This window comes from Oncorhynchus kisutch, linkage group LG14 (genome assembly GCF_002021735.2).
Source record: "Oncorhynchus kisutch isolate 150728-3 linkage group LG14, Okis_V2, whole genome shotgun sequence".
Classification (NCBI taxonomy): Eukaryota; Metazoa; Chordata; class Actinopteri; order Salmoniformes; family Salmonidae; genus Oncorhynchus; species Oncorhynchus kisutch.
In genome coordinates, this window is record NC_034187.2 from 37,029,457 (window position 1) to 37,053,325 (window position 23,869).

The 23,869-nt window shown below is 46.4% G+C and overlaps 1 protein-coding gene across 2 annotated transcripts in view; it reads right to left on the reverse strand.

Moving 5' to 3' along the window:
• kif26ba (kinesin family member 26Ba) overlaps nucleotides 1-23,869 on the reverse strand; it is a 169,165-nt gene that overhangs the window by 100,432 nt on the left and 44,864 nt on the right. For both annotated transcript variants that reach the window (XM_031788328.1, XM_031788327.1), the window contains exons 3-4: nucleotides 11,575-12,279; nucleotides 2,137-2,297 (exon numbers count right to left, since the gene is read on the reverse strand). In XM_031788328.1, the coding sequence (XP_031644188.1) occupies nucleotides 2,137-2,297; nucleotides 11,575-12,279 (866 nt within the window). The remainder of the gene's footprint in view (nucleotides 1-2,136; nucleotides 2,298-11,574; nucleotides 12,280-23,869) is intronic.

Below are 23,869 nucleotides of genomic sequence, written 5' to 3' on the forward strand. Positions count from 1 at the left end.
TCTGGATGAATGGCGTGATTCTGCAGCAGAGTGGGACGTTTGGGCTGAGGTTAGGATTAGAGAGGGGATGTAACACAAAGTATCTCCTAGTGAAATACAACCCTGAATCTGCCCTCACATTTCAACTACTTGATTTGGAGCTACATTTGTGGATTTGGAGGGTCATCTGATGTCTGCTCTGAAAATAACTTAGTAAACTGCATCAACACAGACAGAATAGTACATTGCTGTGGTAGTACTAGTATCTGGAGTAGGTGTATACATACAGTTGAAGTCGGAAGTTTACATACACTTTGTTTGGAGTCATTAAAACTTGTTTTTCAACCACTCCACAAATGTCTTGTTAACAAATGTTTACAGACAGATTATTTCACTTATAATTCACTGTATCACAATTCCAGTGGGTCAGAAGTTTACATACACTAAGTTGACTGTGCCTTTAAACAGCTTAGAAAATTCCAGAAAATGACGTCATGGCTTTAGAAGCTTCTGATAGGCTAATTGTCATCATTTGAGTCAATTGGAGGTTTACCTGTGGATGTATTTCAAGGCCAACCTTCAAACTCAGGGCATCTTTGCTTGACATCATGGTAAAATCAAAATAAATCAGCCAAGACCTCTGAAAAAAATGGTATACCTCCACAAGTCTGGTTCATCCTTGGGAGCAAATTCCAAATGCCTGAAGTACAATGTTCATCTGTACAAACAATAGTATGCAAGTATAAACACCATGGGACCACGCAGCCGTCATACCACTCAGGAAGGAGACGCGTTCTGTCTCCTAGAGATGACAGTACTTTGGTGCAAAAAGTGCAAATCAATCGCAGAACAAGAGCAAAGGACCTGTGAAGATGCTGGAGGAAGCCAAAGAACACCATCCTAACCGTGAAGCACGGGGGTGGCAGCATCATGTTGTGGGGGTGCTTTGCTGCAGGAGGGACTGGTGCACTTCACAAAATATACGGCATCATGAGGCAGGAAATTGATGTGGATATATTGAAGTAACATCTCAAGACATCAGTCAGGAAGTTCAAGCTTGGTTGCAAATGGTTGTTTCAAATGGACAATGACCCCAAGCATACTTCCAAAGTTGTGGCAAAATTGGCTTAAGGACAACAAAGTCAAGGTATTGGAGTGGCCATCACAAAGCCCTGACCTCAATCATATAGAAAATTTGTGGGCAGAACTGAAAAAGCGTGTGCGAGCAAGGAGGCCTACAAACCTGACTCAGTTACACCAGCTCTGTCAGGAGGAATGGGCCAAAATTCACCCAACTTATTGTGAGAAGCTTGTGGAAGGCTACCCGAAATGTTTGACCCAAGTTAAACAATTTAAAGGCAATGCTACCAAATATTAATTGAGTGTATGTAAACTTCTGACCCACTGGGAATGTGATGAAAGAAATAAAAGCTGAAATAAATCCTTATCTCTACTATTATTCAGTGATCCTAACTGACCTAAAACAGGATTAAGGATTAAATGTCAGGAATTGTGAAAAACTGAGTTAAATGTATTTGGCTAAGGTGAATGTAAATGTCCGACTTCAACTGTAAGTATTGACCATTTAGCCAACTGTAAGTTGAAGACCATTTAGCTTACTACTAATATCCCGCCCACCGCTATTTTACTTCCTTCGACTAACTTTGAAAGGAAAATATCAATGTCGCACAAATGTGAATAATTCAGTAAAACGCAATTGTTGTCCATTGAATTGAGGTGCATCGTTGCAGAGATCTGCAAGTATCGTGGAGAGCATTTTGATGAGGATGTTGTCGACCAAGATATCTTCATAACTGTCAGACACTGAGTTATTTATGTTCTGACGTTAGTTATTCATGTATCACCTTGAGTTATTGACGACTATACTAGGGTGTGTGTGTGTGGTGCGTGCGTAGTGTGTGTTTTATTGATTGTACTGTCATTCTCAATGTCTCTATTATTGATTATGTAACTTATGCATGTCTACTGAATATAGAGCTGGTTACAAGGCCTCACAAACACAGACACACACACAAACTTCGTGTTCCTCAAAGGGCTGAGGCACTCTGCAGACATGTGTCAGTGTTCATCTGTGTGTCTGTCCAGCTGTCTGTCTGTGCGTTTATACTGTATAAAGGTGTACCGCTTTTTTCTTACCTGGCGAAGAAGGACGCGGCAGCAGAGGTGGTGGTTGGTGCTGCCGTGGTAACCTGCATAGTGGGAGGGGCCTGCGAGGACGAGGGGCGATCAGCATTGTAGCGGTTCAGAACTGCCTCCGTCACACCCTCTCGACACCCATCAGATATCATCTGGGAGATCTATACACGCACACACGCACACACACACACAGTTAGCCGTTATACAACAATAATAACACAAAAGAGAGAGGGAGGGACATGGACATGGGAGAGAGGTGGTCACACGTGCAACAGACGGATGTGTGAACAGAAGTCAGGAGGAAGTACACTTCTCAGTTGGGTTTTAGGAGAGAAAATAACATGTTTTCCTCCCACTGGTGGCACAGTGCCAGTCAGACCAGAGGGAGACCTGCCTGCCACCCTTCACCATCTGTCAATTCCATACCACAGAGCAGTAAGCACTGGCACACAACTCTGCCTCTCTCTCTCACACACTCTCTATGTCTGTCTCTCTCTCACACACTCTCTATGTCTCTCTCACTCTCTCTCTCTCTCTCTCTCTCTCTCTCTCTCTCTTCTCTCTCTCTCTTCTCTCTCTCTCTCTCTCTCTCTCTCTCTCTCTCTCTCTCTCTCTCTCTCTCTCTCTCTCTCTCTCTCTCTCTCTCTCTCTCTCTCTCTCTCTCTCTCTCTCTCTCTCTCTCTCTCTCTCTCTCTCTCTCTCTCTCTCTCTCTCTCTCTCTCTCTCTCTCTCTCTCTCTCTCTCTCTCTCTCTCTCTCTCTCTCTCTCTCTCTCTCTCTCTCTCTCTCTCTCTCTCTCTCTCTCTCTCTCTCTCTCTCTCTCTCTCTCTCTCTCTCTCTCTCTCTCTCTCTCTCTCTCTCTCTCTCTCTCTCTCTCTCTCTCTCTCTCTCTCTCTCTCTCTCTCCCTCTCTCCCTCTCTCCCTCTCTCTCCTTCTCCCTCTGAGCCAGATGTGATAGAGATCTGATTATTCCTCTTGATTGTGTTAATCAATTTGACCTTAACAATGTCCTTCACGCACACACATGGATACGCACACACACCTTAACTGTGCCCTTCCATGTCCTTCTGCCGACCCAGATGGCCCAGTGAACGGCAAGATTAAAAGTCCTGGATGTATTCTGATCTCTCTCAGACAGGAGCTTATTAACTGATCACCAGATAAGACTGGGAAACACAATACTCTGTTCTCTCTCTCTCTCCCTTCTTCCCTCCCTCCCTCTCTTCCTTCGTCTCTTCGCTCTTTTCCATCCTGCTTATTTCTCTTGTAGGGTAGAGTGTGTTCCCCTTTTATATAGAAGACATGGTGTCACCTGAAAAAGACTGTAACTAAGATGGCAGCAACACATTTCTATGTTGACAGACTGAATATCAGCTGCACTGTGGACCCCTGTCTACTTGGCTTGTCACGCCCTGACCGTAGAGATCTTTTTATTCTCCATGTTTGGTTGGTCAGGGTGTGACTCGGTGGGAAACAGACAGCTGTCTGTCGTTGTCTCTGATTGGAAATCATACTTAGGCAGCCATTTTGTCCTTTTGTATTTTGTGGGTAGGTGTCTTTGTTAGTGGCCTGTATAGCTCTAGCAAGCTTCACGTTCGTTTTTGTTGTTTATTGTTTTGTTGGCGACATTAAAAAATAAAGGAAAATGTACGTACAAGGGGACCAGCGTTACAGAGGGTCAAGGCTGGCAAGGAAGACCGGGAGGCAACTCCCCCCCCCCCCCCCCAAAAAAAAAAAAATTGGCAGGGGCACATGGGGAGGTTGGCGGAGCGAACTCCCCGTGCTCACGGCAAGGAGCGTGGTACTGGTCAGGCTGGTCAGGCACCGTGTTATGCGGTAAAGCACACGGTGTCTCCAGTGCGCGTGCACAGCCCGGTGCGCTACATTCCAGCTCCCCGCATTGGACGGGCTAGAGTAAGCATCCAGCCAGGACAGATGGTGCCGGCTCAGCGTGCCTGGCCTCCAGTGCGTCTCTTCGGCCCAGGATATCCTGCGCCGGCTATGCGCACTGTGTCTCCTGTGCGTCTGCGGGGTCTGGATCCCGCACCGGAGCCGCCACCGTGGTAGATGCACACCCACACCCTCCCTTATAGTGTCAGGTTTGCGGACGGAGTCCGCAACTTTATTCTCCATGTTTGGTTGGTCAGGGTGTGACTCGGTGGGAAACTCTATGTTCTGTGTTTCTATGTTTTGGTCGGGTATGGTTCTCAATCAGGGACAGCTGTCTATCGTAAAAAATAAAGGAAAATGTACGCTCACAACGCTGCACCTTGGTCCGGTCATTTCCAAGACGACGTTCGTGACATGGCTAGCTGTGGCTATCCCTAGCTAGCTGCAACACCTCAAGCTACACACCAAGGACAGACCTCAATTACCTCACACACACACACACACACACACAGCAGGCAACTCAACGGCCACCCTGGGTGTCCTTGGCTCCCCCTCCATGCATTTTTATGTAATGTTTATGCTTGTCGCAGTGTGTGTGTGTGTGTGTGTGTGTGTGTGTGTGTGTGTGTGTGTGTGTGCGTTCATAGATTTGGCATGTACAGCCTTGAAATACAGATATGGATTATTAATTATGCTTCTTTATAACCTGCCAGCACTACCGTACAATGGTACGTAAATCACAAGAATAGTGCGTGTGTGTGTGTGTTTATAGTGAGAGGTAAATCAGTCTATTTCTCCCCTTATAAAACAGAGGCAGTGTGTATTTACTGCTTGATGCTCCAGGAGGACTAGTCTCAAATCAACCCCTCGCCCCTATCCCTGCCCCTGGACACCTGTTGTAAATCTGATTGATGGAACGAAGAAATGAAGGGCTTCATTCCAAGCTATACATACATTTTCAGAAATGTTGGTCAAATATGAGAACAGTAATATTTTACACACACATGAAGGTACCCATAAGCAATCATTAACAACATAAAGTCTTCAAATATTACCTTCACTTTAACTTTTGATTGTCTTTAAGATTGTCTGTGTTTACAAATGTGTGTGTGTGTGTGTGTGTGTGTGTGTGTGTGTGTGTGTGTGTGTGAGTGTGAGTGTGAGTGTGAGTGTGAGTGTGAGTGTGAGAGAGAGAGAGAGAGAGAGAGAGGAGAGAGAGAGAGAGAGAGAGAAGAAAGTGAATGACAGGGAGGAGAAAAGTGTAAGGGTGATGACAAAACAGAGAGAGAAGGGGATGAGAGAGGAGAAACAGAGCAGGGCCAAAGTAAACAATAATGAAAAACAGATTGAGACACAGGACACAGAGGAGTCATTGAGATGGAAGGGAGATGCGGACAACAGATGGGTGGGGCTTGAGAGAAAAACAGAAAGGGGAGAGAGAGAGAGAAAACGAGCGAGAGAGGGGAGTTCATAAGAGATTTTAGCATGGTTTGATCGTAAACATTGTGTTGTGTTATGTTGTGTCATGTTTACAGGGTGTGTCCTTCTAACTAACTTAAGCCTAACACGCCCTGCCCTCTTCTCACCACTCTGACACAGTCAGCACCACCTAACAGGCTCTGGGAGCTAACACAAGTCTTCAGCTCTCAGACAGGCTTATACTCATCACACTCTGTTTCATGTGCCCCATACATAGTCACCCAGATCTGGAGAATAAAACTGCATTGAAAAGGATGTCCATTGTGTTGTGACTGTGTGTTTGTGGCATCCTGTGTACATCCTAACCACTGTCATGGAATGCAATACATCTGAGAGGTTCAAATGAAACCATATGACTGTAATAGTCCTCCTCAGCCTGTTTCCATATGCTGCTTCCTGAAAGAAGGTATTCATCCTACACAACACTACCAACCATGCTAGATGTATTCTACACTATAGGCTGCAGTTTGGAAAAGAAACTCCAGCACATTCTCCGCAATGTGTGATCAAACCTAAGCCCTGACAAAGGTCTATTGATAGAAATATTGGTTGGCCACCCATGTTCGATATCAACAGTGAGAAGCATAGAACATATTCATAAGATGAAAGGATATAGTGATTCATATAGTGTTTCTGACTGTAGGTCTTAAGGTGCTTTACAAGGTATGGGGGGGAAGACATCTGATTCACCACTAATATGTTGTCCCACTTGGATGGATGAAGCTCGGCAGCCATTTTGTGCCAGAAGGCTCACTTCATATCGCTGTATCAGCACTCTTTAAATGTCATCCCCTGATATAGGGAACAATTTCTTTACAGATCTCTCTCTCCTTCTCTTTTCTTCCTCTCCCTAGCTCCCTCTCCGTCTCTTTCCTTCCTCTCCCTAGCTCCCTCTCCGTCTAGACACACAAACACGAAAGCAAGCACATGCGTGCGTTCGTGTGCGTGTGGCTACTCCATCGGGTGCCAGCACTTGCCCGCTAGCAGGACCCTTCCTGATTAGACAGCAGCAGTTAGACACTGCTAAACGCATGTTCTTCGTATCATGGGGCTATGCTACAGTCTAAGCTATACGCTACTACGGTATAATGTGAAGACAATGGGTGAATGATGTCTCTTTGACTGGGCGTTGTGCCCTCTCAGCACTCTCAAGGAAAATGAGAAAATAACAGCAAGAAAATTGACTCCTATATCTTCTCCTGCCTCTATTCCATGCCTGCACGGACACCCACGCACGGACACCCACACACACCCACACCCACACCCACACACACACACACACACACACAGTGTATTTCCAGTAGCACCCTGGGCAGTATGCCAGGCAGGCTTCAGAGAGGTGACCTTGAGACAGGGCTGAGGGGGGATGGAGGAGAGAAAAGGAGGGATGGATGGAGAGTTGCTGAAATGAGTGAGGGAAGGGCGGGAGGGAATGAAGGATGCAATAGGGGTGTAAGGAATGAATGCGACAGGGGGAGGAAAAAGGGCTGTGTGTACACAGTGTTGGAAAAAGGGCTGTGTGTACACAGTGTTGGAAAAAGGGCTGTGTGTACACAGTTTTGGAAAAATTGCTGTGTGTACACAGTGTTGGAAAAAGTACTCAAACATCGTACTTGAGTCAAAATAAAAACTAAACCTTAATAGAAAATGACTCAAGTAAAAGTGAAAAGTCACCCAGTAAAATACTACTTTATTAAAAGTCTAAAAGTATTTGGTTTAAATATACTTAAGTATCAAAAGTAAATGTAATTGCTACTGCATACTTACTCAAATAAAAAAGTACAAATCATTTCAAAATCTAATTAAGCAAACCAGATGTCACAATTGTGTATTATTTGTATGATTATTTACAGATAGCCAGGGGCACACTCCAACATCATTTACAAACAAAGCATTAACGACGACAGGTGAAACAGATCAGGGTGTGACAACCAGATCAGAGGCAGATGACCAGGGTTGTGAATTTGACCATTTTCCTGTCCTGATAAGCATTCCAAATGTAATGTAAGTACTTTTAGGTGTCAGGGAAAATGTATGGAGTAAAAAGTACATTATTTTCTTTTGGAATGTATGAATGAAGTAAAATTGTCAAAAATATAAATTGTAAAGTAAAGTACAGATAGCCCACAAAAAGTACCTTACACCACTGGGTGTACAACAGGAGAGAGGGGGGGGAGAAACGAGACAAGAGAAAGGGGGAACAAGGGGAGATGAGAGAGAGAGAGAGAGAGAGAGGGGGAACAGGGGAGATGAGAGCGAGAGAGGGGGGGAACAGGGAGAGATGAGAGCGAGAGAGAGGGGGAACAAGGGGAGATGAGAGCGAGAGAGAGAGAGGGGGGGAACAGGGGAGATGAGAGCGAGAGAGAGGGGGAACAAGGGGAGATGAGAGCAAAAGAGATATATAGGGAGATGAGGGATGGAGAGAAATGTAAGTGTGGGACTGAGATGGGGGGGTTGAGAGGAAGGAGATGAGGGGGAACAGGGGTGCGACAGGAGAGTTCCCTAGAGTCCTCATTACCAGGATATGAATTATATTACACAGAATCAGAACATAAAGCACTAACAATACAATACATATCTCTCTCCCTCTCCCTCACATGCCCTCTCTCCTTCCTCCTGCTTCTACAGTTGAAGTCGGAAGTTTACATACACTTAGGTTGGAGTCATTAAAACACATTTTTCAACCACTCCACACATTTCTTAGTTTTGGCAAGTTGGTTAGTACATCTACTTTGTACATGACACAAGTCATTTTTCCAACAATTGTTTACAGACAGATCATTTCACTTATAATTCACTGTATCACAATTCCAGTGGGTCAGAAGTTTACAAACACTAAGTTGACTGTGCCTTTAAACAGCTTAGAAAATTCCAGAAAATGATGTCATGGCTTTAGAAGCTTTTGATAGGCCAATTGACATCATTTGAGGTGGAGGCGGAGGTGTGCCTGTGGATGGAGGTGTACCTATTGGAGGTGTACCTGTGGATGTATTTCAAGGCCTACCTTCAAACTCTGTGCCTCTTTGCTTGACATCATGGGGAAATCAAAAGAAATCAGCCAAGACCTCAGAAAGAAAATTGTAGACCTCCATAAGTCTGGTTCATCCTTGGGAGCAATTTCCAAACGCCTGAAGGTACCACGCTCATCTGTACAAACAATAGTATGCAAGTATAAACACCATGGGACCACACAGCCGTCATACCGCACAGAAAGTAGACGCGTTCTATCTCCTAGAGGTGAATGTACTTTGGTGTGAAAAGTGCAAATCAATCCCAGAACAACAGCAAAGGACCTTGTGAAGATTCTGGAGGAAACAGGTACAAAAGTATCTATATCCACAGTAAAAGGAGTCCTATATCGACATAACCTGAAAGGCCGCTCAGCAAGGTAGAAGCCACTGCTCCAAAACCGCCATAAAAAAGCCAGACTACGGTTTGCAACTGCACATGGGGACAAAGATCATACTTTTTGGAGAAATGTCCTCTGATCTGATTAATCAAAAATATAACTGTTTGGCCATAATGACCATCGTTATGTTTGGAGGATTAAAGGGGGAGGCTTGCAAGCCGAAGAGCACCGTCCCAAACGTGAAGCACGGGGGTGGCAGCATCATGTTGTGGGGGTGCTTTGCTGCAGGAGGGACTGGTGCACTTCACAAAATAGATGGCGTCATGAGGAAGGAAAATTATGTGGATATATTGAAGCAACATCTCAAGGCATCAGTCAGGAAGTTAAAGCTTGGTCGTAAATGGGTCTTCCAAATGGACAATGACCCAAAGCATACTTCCAAAGTTGTGGCAAAATGGCTTAAGGACAACAGAGTCAAGGTATTGGAGTGGCCATCACAAAGCCTTGACCTCAATCCCATAGAACATTTGTGGGTAGAGCTGAAAAAGCGTGTGCGAGCAAGCAAGGAGGCCTACAAACCTGACTCAGTTACACCAGCTCTGTCAGGAGGAGGCTACCCAACACGTTTGACCCAAGTTAAACCATTTAAAGGCAATGCTACTAAATACTAATTGGGTGCATGTAAACTTCTGACCCACAGGGAATGTGATGAAAGAAATCAAATCTGAAATAAATCATTCTCTCTACTATTATTCTGACATGTCACATTCTTAAAATAAAGTGGTGATCATAACTGACCTAAGATTGGGACTTTATACTAGGATTTGTACTTTTTTACAGGAATTTAAATATATTTGGCTAAGGTGTATGTAAACTTCCCACTTCCACTATATCTCTCTTCCTAATCCGCCCCACCGCCCCCTCTATTTCAATTACATTTTTGTTAAGAGCCTCAAGGCTGTCCTTTCCCAGAAGCCTTTGTTCCAAGAGGTGTCCTCGCCTTCCTTCCAGTTACCACTCTAACCACTCTGGGGACAGCCTCCACTCACACACACACGCGCACACACATAGAAACACGCATGCACCCACCCACGCACACACACACACACATGCACACACGCGCACATACACACGTGCACACACACACACACACAGACACACTTTGTCTGACCCCCATGGCTAAAACACATCATCAGGGCCAATTATAGAATCTAATCCAGTGTTCATGACTCAACACTCGGCACAGACTGCGACTGGATTTCAGAGGACAAGTGAGGACAGTGGACAGACATAACCTCAGTTCAACCTCACAGTTCCTCCTCTCTCTTTGGTCAACAAATAGAGGGAGACATTTTGAAGAACAAGGTCAATTCCTGTTGAAATGGGCCTCCAAAGCCTGACACAGAACATCAAAATTCCACATTTTCTTTTGTGCTAGCACTGTTTCCAGATACAAACGTTTTGGGTTCTATTCCGGCTTTATTTTATTTTATCTATTTTTTCCATTTCTAATCTGTCTCTTATCTGAGTACATTTTTGGAAACGATATCCTTGAATAGAGTACATTTAAAGGAAACTATATGAATTTCACCAAATTTCTACATTATGTCCTAAAGAGCACATGTTCAACTTCAACTTGACTTGTAAGGGCCAATAACGTGCCATTACAGTAATACGGTGGACCGTAGCAGGGTTGAGGCTTTCATCTAAAAATCTGCAATAAATGCTGTTGTGACAGAGGGAATGGTAACCTTTTCCCCAGGCTCGAAATGCTGGCGCGTAGAGCCTGGTAACACTGTGCTACAAAGTGGGAGAGGAAGTGAGACTGCTCCAACTTTATTAGATGGGACTTTGAAAAATGGCGAAAATTGCCATTCAAAATACTATGTGTTATTACACTGACCATATTCTTTTTGGAAAGCCCAATGGATTCTGAGTTTGGGCATTTAACGTTTATATGTGAAAACAATTTCTGAAAGTGTAACTTTCAGATATTTCCGAAACCCACTTCCTTGTTTAGTACACTTGCGCTGTTCGCACTCTGAAGTCCACAATGTAGGGAGGAGGTTCTAAGGGTTGTGCTAGACGGTGATGGACTGAGAGATCAGCCAATTAAAACCAGCGGTTGTTTCAACTGCTCTTGCCATAGTGAAGTCCCGTGCTGAATCTCTGTAAAACCAGACGGCTTGACATAGAGAGAGCCTGCTGGTGGATGGGATGAATGGAAGCTTGTTGTGTGCAACAGGGAGGGGCAATTGGAATGATTGAATGCCAGCTTCTCGGTTGTTTTTCAATTGTTAAAAACATTCTATCTATCTCTGGGTAACAGGGTTGAAAATATTATGCTCGAACGCACTCAATTTTTCACCACAAAAAAACAGAAAATGGACAAAATGAATAGAACCCTCTCACCTGCTTTTACACTATGATTTGACTGTTCATAGTTTATTTTGAAATAATAATTTTAAGAGGAATCGTTTCACCATATTAAAACAAGAGTTCAGTTCACGTAACAGGGTTGACCTTGAAATGAGGGACAGACGTAAATGATTCACTAATCACATAATCATAATCATCTTCAGATGTATAAAATGTTAACAATAAAAAATAAAAAAATGCACTCTATTCGTGGAACGCCCCCATCTTCTTGCATTTCCCGAAAGTCTATCATCCCACACGCACATTCGCACGCAATCCCAAGCATGCACAGACATAGCATACCTGGTAGGGGTAGAGTGTGACTCCTCCTCCGTTGGTGCGAGACATGTACTGGTGAGCCTGCAGTGCTGCTGTACTCAGCACTGCTCCGCTCCCAGCATTGTTCCCGTTACTACCGGGGCTGTTGGGCGGCTGGGCCGACGGGACACCGGTGGCCTTACTGGAGTGTGCCGGGGAGCCGTTCCTCCTCTCCACCCCGAGGCCCACTCCTAGGGAACTGGGCTTGGAACCTTGGCGGGGTTGCCCTCCCTGGTGCACCGGGGATGGAGCCGGCGATGAGGACGCGGGGGCCGGCACAGAAGAGGCTGTATGGGTGGATGTTTGACCCACAGAAGTTGCACCTGGGCTGGGGTTGGAAGCAGCATGGCTGAGGCTGGAGAAGGACGCAGTAGAGGACGTTGGAGGCATGGTAGGGTGGTGTGGGTTTGGACGGGGATGGGGGTAGGCTGCTGCGGCTGATGGGAGGTAGGCCCAGTCCCATGGGGCTGTGGGGCCCTGTGGAGGGCCACTGTGGCTGGGCAGGGTGGGGGGCGAGCTGGGGGACAGGTCCCATTGGTCCATGGTCAGCACCATGTGGACTGCTTCCTGTTTCAGCTGGGTCAGGTGGGTGGAACACACATCACAGCGACTGTCACGCTCATTCCAGGCCCGCCCCGAGCTGTTGGGCACCTGAAGCTTGTCGTGGAGGAGCAGGGAGAAGGACGGATCCTGCAGAAAGAGAAAGAAAGAGCTGGTTAGTTAAATGATTTCAGTCATTTCAGTAATTAATATGGATTGCTATCACTACATCTAGACACTGCACAGGACTGTAGAGCTCAAAGACGCTGTGGTTGATTCTGATGCTAGTGTAAGTAAAGCAAACAATGCAGAAGCTTATATGCACATACACAGACACACACACACATATTTGAGCACTTTGAAGCTCTCTGTTCAGAGGAATAAAACAGCCAACTGAACAAACAGAAACGTCTTTCTCCTGCCTGACTTTGTTTGCTTGTTTGGTTAAGCAGAAGAAGAAAGACAAAGGCAAAACTCATTAACCAAGTTGATCAGAGAAAGATAGAAACTAGAGACAGAGAGAAAGAAATGGAGAGAATGGGAAAAGGAGAGATAGAGGGGGGAGAGACAGATAGAAAGAGAGGGAGGGAGGGAGGTGTTCAGTGGCTGGCAGGCCTCACCAGTAGACTCCTAACCAAACGTACAGCCTGCAGACACACACAGACCTGACCACAGCAATAAATTAACAAAATGAACAAACAAAAACACACACATGCGCACACGCACGCACGCACCCACAAACACATACCCATTCTATTCTATTCCCTCAGCAATAAATGATATGCCTGATATAAATGAGCTGAAAACACTCCCTCTCTCTCCCTCCCATTCTCTTCCTCTCTACTTCTCTTTCTCTCACTCTCTCTCTCTCTCTGCCTGACTCTCCCTCTCCATCTCTCTTTCTCCCCCCCGCTCTCCCTCTCTCCCCCCCCCTCTCTCTCAGTCCCTATCCCTCCCCCTCTCTCTCCTCCTCTCTCTCCCAGTCTCTCTTTCTCTCCACCTCTCTCTCTCCCTATTCATAACATCAAACAGAATGATGACTGAGGGTGAAAAGGCATTCGTCCTCACTCGGACACTCTCCTACATATATAAAGCCTGCAGCCTGAGGCCAGCGAAATTCTCTAGCACACCGTCCACTATGACTCCAATATGTCTATCATTAGGGAAGGGTGTGTGTGTGTGTGTGTGTGTGTGTGTGTGTGTGTGTGTGTGTGTGTGTGTGTGTGTGTGTGTGTGTGTGTGCGCGCAACGGCAGGATTTGTGGGTTTGATTCCCATTGGAGCCACACATGCATGACTAAGTCGCTTTGGACAAAAGCACACACACACACACACACACACATACACATACACACACACAGGGCTCTCTGTCTGATCTTTTTATTTATAGACCAAATCAACACCACTAAACAGGGCCACACTAACACACACTCACACAGTTTCCTCCTTAACACAGCTCAATGTAATGGGAGCTGGAATGAGCTGTGACCAATTACCCTCTGTGACACACACATAAACAACCCAGCTCCTCTGGTCCTGCTCAGCTAACGGTTGCCAGGGAGGGACGGAGAGTAGAACACATCTGGAGACCTCCTTCCATAGAGCTCCCTCACCTCTAAACCCTCCTTCAAACCCATCTGATGTGACCCAATAATTTACACTATTATTCCAGGATTGTTACAGCTGTTATCTCTACTACTTTTACATGTATACTACAACTAGTAATTACTACTACTACTATTATATAGGCACTATACTACTACTGTACTACTGTAATAGTCTGAAACATCTCAGACCCACTGTAGGATGTATGGCAGCTGTAGTACGTTCCTCATTAAACAATAATCCAATGAAGACACACACACACGTCTCAGCCAGAGAGACTATCCTACCCTCTGACATTATAAACGTTTCCTTTATACCAAAACTAGCTCTTACGGACCATACATCTACTTAACAGGACAGCTTTGAGTCAATGGGCAGTGTTTATGAAATGCTGTCTCAATAAATGAATGTGATTTATTGTCAACCAGAATGTCAGTCAGGTCATCACTAGTCACCACAGCCACAAAGTCAGAAGGCTGTTCGACCAATTAGTTCAGGGAGTTTGATGACCGGCTTGCAGGGTTAGACGAGACACGCAATTCTTTTATCTATTAATCCAGCAATGATTTGGTTATTTGTTAGATACATTAAAACCAACAGTAAAGATGCAAAGTGTTAATTGGATGTTTCATTCAAACGTATCATGATGTCTGCCCTTGACTCAGAGCTATAACAGGGTTATTCCCATATCTGCATTGTTTTTTCGATCACATGTAGACAAGCAAATTGACTTCTTGATTTGTGTTATTTATTACAATCCACAAGTAATACGTACAGTTCCACACAAATGTTCACAAATTGGCATTTTTTTGGCTGATTTAACATGAAAACGTCAACCCTGTTACTTTATTTTGGCACCGTGGCACTTATTATAATCAGTTATTTATGTAACTTAATATAGCCTTGCAGTCCGCCTACAAAGGCATAGTCTTCAAGCTATGGCAAAACATTTCATCGTAATAATAATCCTTGATTGGACTTAAAATGCACTTTCCTAGACACCCCAAAGCTCTTTACAGTGTAAGTGTAAACTCTACCCTCACCCCACTCTATACAGGGGAAACTCACCACCCTCACCCCACTCTATACAGGGGAAACTCACCACCCTCACCCCACTCTATACAGGGGAAACTCACCACCCTCAGCCCACTCTATACAGGGGAAACTCACCACCCTCACCCCACTCTATACAGGGGAAACCCACCACCCTCAACCCACTCTATACAGGGGAAACTCACCACCCTCACCCCACTATATACAGGGGAAACTCACCACCCTCACCCCACTCTATACAGGGGAAACTCACCACCCTCACCCCACTCTATACAGGGGAAACTCACCACCCTCACCCCACTCTATACAGGGGAAACTCACCACCCTCACCCCACTCTATACAGGGGAAACTCACCACCCTCACCCCACTCTATACAGGGGAAACTCACCACCCTGACCCCACTCTATACAGGGGAAACTCACCACCCTGACCCCACTCTATACAGGGGAAACTCACCACCCTCACCCCACTCTATACAGGGGAAACTCACCACCCTCAACCCACTCTATACAGGGGAAACTCACCACCCTAACCCCACTCTATACAGGGGAAACTCACCACCCTAAACCCACTCTATACAGGGGAAACTCACCACCCTCACCTCACTCTATACAGGGGAAACTCACCACCCTCAACCCACTCTATACAGGGGAAGCCCACCACCCTCAACCCACTCTATACAGGGGAAACTCACCACCCTCACCCCACTCTATACAGGGGAAACTCACCACCCTCAACCCACTCTATACAGGGGAAACTCACCACCCTCACCCCACTCTATACAGGGGAAACCCACCACCCTCAACACACTCTATACATGGGAAACTCACCACCCTCACCCCACTCTATACAGGGTAAACTCCCCACCCTCAACCCACTCCATACAGGGGAAACTCACCACCCTCACCCCACTCTATACAGGTGAAACGCACCACCCTCAGCCCACTCTATACAGGGGAAACTCACCACCCTCACCCCACTCTATACACGGAAACTCACCACCCTCAACCCACTCTATACAGGGGAAACTCACCACCCTCAACCCACTCTATACAAGGGAAACTCACCACCCTCAACCCACTCTATACAGGGGAAACTCACCACCCTCAACCCACTCTATACAGGGGAAACTCACCACCCTCACCCCACTCTATACACGGAAACTCACCACCCTCAACCCACTCTATACAGGGGAAACTCACCACCCTCAACCCACTCTATACAGGGGAAACTCACCACCCTCAACCCACTCTATACAGGGGAACTCACCACCCTCACCCCACTCTATACACGGAAACTCACCACCCTCAACCCACTCTATACAGGGGAAACTCACCACCCTCAACCCACTCTATACATGGGAAACTCACCACCCTCAACCCACTCTATACAGGGGAAACCCACCACCCTCAACCCACTCTATACAGGGGAAACTCACCACCCTAACCCCACTCTATAGAGGGGAAACTCACCACCCTCACCCCACTCTATACAGAGGAAACCCACCACCCTCAACACACTCTATACAGGGGAAACTCACCACCCTCACCCCACTCTATACACGGAAACTCACCACCCTCAACCCACTCTATACAGGGGAAACTCACCACCCTCAACCCACTCTATACAGGGGAAACTCACCACCCTCAACCCACTCTATACAGGGGAAACTCACCACCCTCAACCCACTCTATACAGGGGAACTCACCACCCTCACCCCACTCTATACACGGAAACTCACCACCCTCAACCCACTCTATACAGGGGAAACTCACCACCCTCAACCCACTCTATACAGGGGAAACTCACCACCCGCAACCCACTCTATACAGGGGAAACTCACCACCCTCAACCCACTCTATACAGGGGAACTCACCACCCTCACCCACTCTATACAGGGGAACTCACCACCCTCACCCCACTCTATACAGGAGAAACTCACCACCCTCAACCCACTCTATACAGGGGAAACTCACCACCCTCAACCCACTCTATACAGGGGAAACTCACCACCCTCAACCCACTCTATACATGGGAAACTCACCACCCTCAACCCACTCTATACAGGGGAAACCCACCACCCTCAACCCACTCTATACAGGGGAAACTCACCACCCTCACCCCACTCTATACAGGGGAAACTCACCACCCTCAACCCACTCTATACAGGGGAAACTCACCACCCTAACCCCACTCTATAGAGGGGAAACTCACCACCCTCACCCCACTCTATACAGGGGAAACTCACTACACTCAACCCACTCCATACAGGGGAAACTCACCACCCTCACCCCACTCTATACAGGTGAAACTCACCACCCTCACCCCACTCTATACAGGGGAAACTCACCACCCTCACCCCACTCTTTACAGGGGAAACTCACCACCCTAACCCCACGTTATACAGGGGAAGCTCACCACCCTCAACCCACTCTATACAGGGGAAACCCACCACCCTAACCCCACTCTATACAGGGGAAACTCACCACCCTCACCCCACTCTATACAGGGGAAACTCACCACCCTCAACCCACTCTATACATGGGAAACTCACCACCCTCAACCCACTCTATACAGGGGAAACCCACCACCCTCAACCCACTCTATACAGGGGAAACTCACCACCCTCACCCCACTCTATACAGGGGAAACTCACCACCCTCAACCCACTCTATACAGGGGAAACTCACCACCCTCAACCCACTCTATACAGGGGAAACTCAACACCCTCAACCCACTCTATACAGAGGAAACTCACCACCCTCACCCCACTCTATACAGGGGAAACTCACCACCCTAACCCCACTCTATACAGGGGAAACTCACCACTCTCAACCCACTCTATACAGGGAAAACTCACCACTCTCAACCCACTCTATACAGGGAAAACTCACCACCCTCAACCCACTCTATACAGGGGAAACCTACCACCCTCAACCCACTCTATACAGGGGAAACTCACCACCCTCAACCCACTCTATACAGGGGAAACTCACCACCCTCAACCCACTCTATACAAGGGAAACTCACCACCCTCAACCCACTCTATACAGGGGAAACTCACCACCCTCACCCCACTCTATACAGGGGAAACTCACCACCCTGAACCCACTCTATACAGGGGAAACTCACCACCCTCAACCCACTCTATACAAGGGAAACTCACCACCCTCAACCCACTCTATACAGGGGAAACCCACCACCCTCACCCCACTCTATACAGGGGAAACTCACCACCCTGAACCCACTCTATACAGGGGAAACTCACCACCCTCAACCCACTCTATACAGGGGAAACTCACCACCCTCAACCCACTCTATACAGGGGAAACTCACCACCCTCACCCCACTCTTTACAGGGGAAACTCACCACCCTAACCCCACGTTATACAGGGGAAGCTCACCACCCTCAACCCACTCTATACAGGGGAAACTCACCACCCTAACCCCACTCTATACAGGGGAAACTCACCATCCTCACCCCACTCTATACAGGGGAAACTCACCACCCTAACCCCACTCTATACAGGGGAAACCCACCACTCTCAACCTACTCTATACAGGGGAAACTCACCACCCTCACCCCACTCTATACAGGGGAAACTCACCACCCTCACCCCACTCTATACAGGGGAAACTCACCACCCTCAACACACTCTATACAGGGGAAACTCACCACCCTCACCCCACTCTATACAGGGGAAACTCACCACCCTCACCCCACTCTATACAGGGGAAACTCACCATCCTCACCCCACTCTATACATAGGAACGCGCCAGCCTCAACCCACTCTATACAGGGGAAACTCACCATCCTCACCCCACTCTATACATAGGAAACGCGCCAGCCTCACCCCACTCTATACATAGGAAACGCGCCAGCCTCACCCCACTCTATACATAGGAAACGCGCCAGCCTCACCATTCACTTACATACTCTTTATTTGTGTTTATTGTATTGTCCCATCCACCTCCTCTTTGTTTAACATTTGACATTTTTTCAGATTCTGTATTTTATTACCATTTTATTATTCATGCAGTTTCCTACACAGTATCACATGATAGAAATACTGTTTGATATACACATGCAGTGAAAACAGAACAAATATAAGCAACACCAGTTGGGACACAAGTTTAAATTCTTAAAAGTTATGAAGGAACATTCCATTGTAAGTTAGTACTTCAACACTATTACAATTAAACGAATGTCATAAAAGTGTATGTTCTAAGTGACAGTTAGTTAGTTCTTTAAATTCTTGTTCAAATTCTTGTTCATTTCAGCAGCATCTTTCTCTGTGGCTTTTGTTTGTCTGTCTTTTTCCCCTGGTGGCATTCAGACGTCTTTTTGCCCACAACTTGAAAGGGAACAACATTGAATGGGAGACTTTTCCTCTCCACACTGAGTTGTTTTCCTTCCAAAGCCTGAGCATCTGTTGAAGGTCAACAATATGATATATCACTATTAGAATGAAAGGCTTGTAGGGACACTAACAATGTTTCTCTACCAAATAGAATAACTCTCCTGTGCTTGGAATGGAATCCCGTATCCTAGATAGCTAGATCATTATAGATAAGAGTAGCAAACGGTAGCTACTAGTTATCTAAAAAAGAAAAAACAACTTACTATTTTGTCCAAACCTTTTCTCTTTTCTCAATGTTATGAATTTTTGTGACATTGCCAGTTCTTGTTACCGAACGTATCTAGATATTTGGTCCTCAAACTTGAACTCGAGATACACTATTTTGAAAATGAGGCGCTTCCCGCGAACCGGAATATGCTCATCACATTCCCTCATCTGATTGGTCGAGTGGGTGGGCCTTCTGACTTTGCAGCTGTGGTAACTAGTGATGACCCCATCAATCAGGGCTCTTTTGTTCAACTTCTGTTCACAACATCACTAAAACCAACCATGATAACTGACAGAGCAGGTATTGTGCTCTGGTGTGTGTGAATGTATGTTTGTGTGTGTGGAGGGGGACATGGTTCCCTCCGTTCCTTGTCCACACCGATCCACTCCCCTCCTCCCCAATTCCCTTGCTCCTTCCATCCCTCGCGCTATCCCTCACTCCCTCTCTCCTCAGTATAATGAGCTGTAGTCTAGCGGGGTTTTCATCCTGCAATTGGAAGCATTCAGACGCTACAAATCTCTTACCTCCCCAGCTCCACTCTCAGTATCGAAGCAAACAAACTCGCACCCCCCCCCCACAAACACACACACACACACACACACACACACACACACAAACACACACACACACACACACACACAGCTCCCAATATATATATCAAAGTAAATAAACAACATTAATCCCCTCTGCGTCTCCCTTGTACTCTCCCCCATCTTTCAATCCCACCTTTATTAGCATAGAAATAGTGTGTGTGTGTGTGTGTGTGTGTGTGTGTGTGTTATTAAAACCCTTTCACAGAAGCTTGGCTGAGCCAATTACCATACCCATACAGAGGACGTCCCAGTGCACACCAAACACACAGACACACACACACATAGGTCCCATTACACCAAACCCCTGGAGCTAGGGGTGAAGGGTCAGAAGTTACAAAGGAGCTACTGACAAGTCTCCAGAACTTTCTATACCGCATATTCTCCGGTGGGGGGGGGTGGGGGGGGGGGGGACTGAAACGTATGATTCACAAACGTGTACAGGTACAAAGATCTGATGTTTCTGCATACTGAATGCGACAAAACTATTTTTAAGTCTAATGACATCATAATGCAGACAGTAAACCAAACAGAACAGGGCCCCAGGAGCATGCTAAATGGGCCACCAACTGGAATGCGTGGTATTCCCGTTACATTTCACATTCCTGCAGGCACATTGCCTGGTGGCGTTTATTAGTGTTGACATACTGTACCGTTTATTATTTTTAAATGTCACCAGAAGTATTTGTGTTGAGTATACAGTATTCCAGGCTATTCCGACTATGCCATATCCTGCGTCTTGTATGAAGCATGTTCAGACCTTAAGTTTAACTGGCAATGGATAAATTGGTTAATATCTTCTCAATGGACTGACTGACTACGCTGTTTAAACAGAATGTATACCAGAAGGCTCCCGAACCTCTCTCAATCACACCTCTGTTACCATCTGTGCTGCTGAGACTGACCTGTGTGTTTGTGAGGGTGTGTGTGTATGTGCAACAAGATCTCACGAAAGTATGACATTTACTTCAGAATCCGACTTCAGAATAAGTATTTGACCCCCTCTCAATCAGAAAGATTTCTGGCTCCCAGGTGCCTTTTATACAGGTAACGAGCTGAAATTAAAGGGAGTGCTCCTAATCTCAGCTTGTTACCTGTATAAAAGACACCTGTCCACAGAAGCAATCAATCAGATTCCAAACTCTCCACCATGGCCAAGACCAAAGAGCTCTCCAAGGATGTCAGGGACAAGATTGTAGACCTACACAAGGCTGGAATGGGCTACAAGACCATCGCCAAGCAGCTTGGTGAGAAGGTGACAACAGTTGGTGCGATTATTCACAAATGGAAGAAACACAAAAGAACTGTCAATATCCCTCGGCCTGGGCTCCATGCAAGATCTCACCTCGTGGAGTTGCAATGATCATGAGAACGGTGAGGAATCAGCCCAGAACTACACGGGAGGATCTTGTCAATGATCCCAAGGCAGCTAGGACCATAGTCACCAAGAAAACGATTGGTAACACATTACACCGTGAAGGACTGAAATCCTGCAGCGCCTGCAAGGTCCCCCTGCTCAAGAAAGCACATATACATGCCCGTCTGAAGTTTGCCTAATGAACATCTGAATGATTCAGAGGACAACTGGGTGAAAGTGTTGTGGTCAGATGAGACCAAAATTGAGCTCTTTGGCATCAACTCAACTCGCCGTGTTTGGAGGAGGAGGAATGCTGCCTCTATGAACACCATCCCCACCGTCAATCATGGAGGTGGAAACATTATGCTTTGGGGGTGTTTTTCTGCTAAGGGGACAGGACAACCTCACCGCATCAAAGGGACGATGGACGGGGCCATGTACCGTCAAATCTTGGGTGAGAACCTCCTTCCCTCAGCCAGGGTTTTGAAAATGGGTCGTGATGGGTATTCCAGCATGACAATGACCCAAAACACTTGGCCAAGGCAACAAAGGAGTGGCTCAAGAAGAAGCACATTAAGGTCCTGGAGTGGCCTAGCCAGTCTCCAGACCTTAATCCCATAGAAAATCTGTGGAGGAAGCTGAAGGTTCGAGTTGCCAAACGTCAGCCTCGAAACCTTAATGACTTGGAGAAGATCTGCAAAGAGGAGTGGGACAAAATCCCTCCTGAGATGTGTGCAAACCTGGTGGCCAACTACAAGAAACGTCTGACCTCTGTGATTGCCAACAAGGGCTTTGTCATCAAGTACTAAGTCATGTTTTGCAGAGAGGTCAAATACTTATTTCCCTCATTAAAATGCAAATCAATTTATAACATTTTTGACATGTGTTTATCTGGATTTTTGTTGTTGTTATTCTGTGTCTCACTGTTCATATAAACCTACCATTAAAATTATAGACTGATCATTTCTTTGTCAGTGGGCAAACGTACAAAATCAGCAGGGGATCAAATACTTTTTTCCCTCACTGTACAAAGGAGGATAAATATAGATTTTTTACGGGGATAAACAGTTCATTTTAGGCATTAATTAAGGTTAAGGTTAAGGGTTAAGGGTTAAGGATAGGCTTAAAACAGAAATGTGTGTCCTAGCACAGGGATTTAACCCAAGAGACTTGCGATCCTTGGAACCGGAGCGCGCGGCTCACATCTATCCGTCATCCCCGTCCACAACGCCCTAGCAAGCCGCGAGCCTACTTGATGGTAATAGGGCTCACCGTTGCCCCTAGTGGTCGGTATTGAAGCCGATTGCCGACGCCCTGGGAACCTGGACGGAGGTCGAATATCGCCTTCGATTTGGTGTTACTTGGCTGATGTGAGTGAGTGAGTGAGAGTTTGTGTGTGTGTTTGTGTTTGTCCATGAATTTGCACTAAGACCACAGACAGGCCCACAAAGCAGCCCTTCATACCAACACAGAACACACACACACCATCATGTTCTGAAAGACCACCCCGCGATCCTGAAACCGAGCATTAGCCTACGTCAACAAATCAGACCCACAACAGCGAGAGGACACACACATCGACTGTCAGTTGAGGGATTGTGTATGTGAGGGAAGGAATGAGGTTTAGGTGGGTACCCTGGTCCTACATATACAACAATGCCTTCCCACATGGACAGAATGACAGACAGACAAACATTCAAACAAAAGACACATGTTCATTCGTGGCTGACATGACCCAGTACACAAACACACCCTCCCCCCGCCAAGCTAAATGAACTACGTTTCCTTCGGCTTGTTCTTTCAACTCTGTCAGTGTTCTCTTTCCCTCTCTGTCTACCCTTTCGATGTTCTCTCTCTCTCTCCAGCATTACCTCTCTACCCTGCAAAGAAAAAGAAAACCAAGCAAAACGAATACGCTCCTGCTGACTAACAACCCTTGTTAGAGAGTTTTATGTCCAAGAGAACGAGAGGGGAGGAGAGGAAAGAGAGAGAGAGAGAGAGAGAGAGAGTGAGAGAGAGAGGGGACAGAAAGGGAGAGAGCGAGAGAGAGAGAGAGAGAGAGAGAGAGAGAGAGAGAGAGAAAGAGAGAGAGAGAGAGAGAGAAAGAGAGAGAGAGTGAGAGAGAAAGAGAGAGAGAGAGAGTGAGAGAGAACGAGAGAGACGGAGAGAGAGAGCGCGAGAGAGAGAGAGAGAGAGAGAGAGAGAGAGAGAGAGAGAGAGAGAAAGAGAAAGAGAAAGAGAAAGAGAAAGAGAGAGAGAGAGAGAGAGAGAGAGAGAGAGAGAGAGAGTGAGAGAGAGCGAGAGAGAGAGAGAGAGAGAGAGAGAGCGAGAGAGAGAGAGAGAGAGGAGCGAGAGAGAGAGAGAGAGAGAGAGAGAGAGAGAGAGCGAGAGAGAGAGAGAGAGAGAGAGAGAGAGAGCGAGAGAGAGGGTAGGAGACAGAAAAGCGAGAGTAGGACAGGGGGAGAGGGCGAGAGAGAGAGAGAGAGGAGACAGAAAAGCGAGAGTA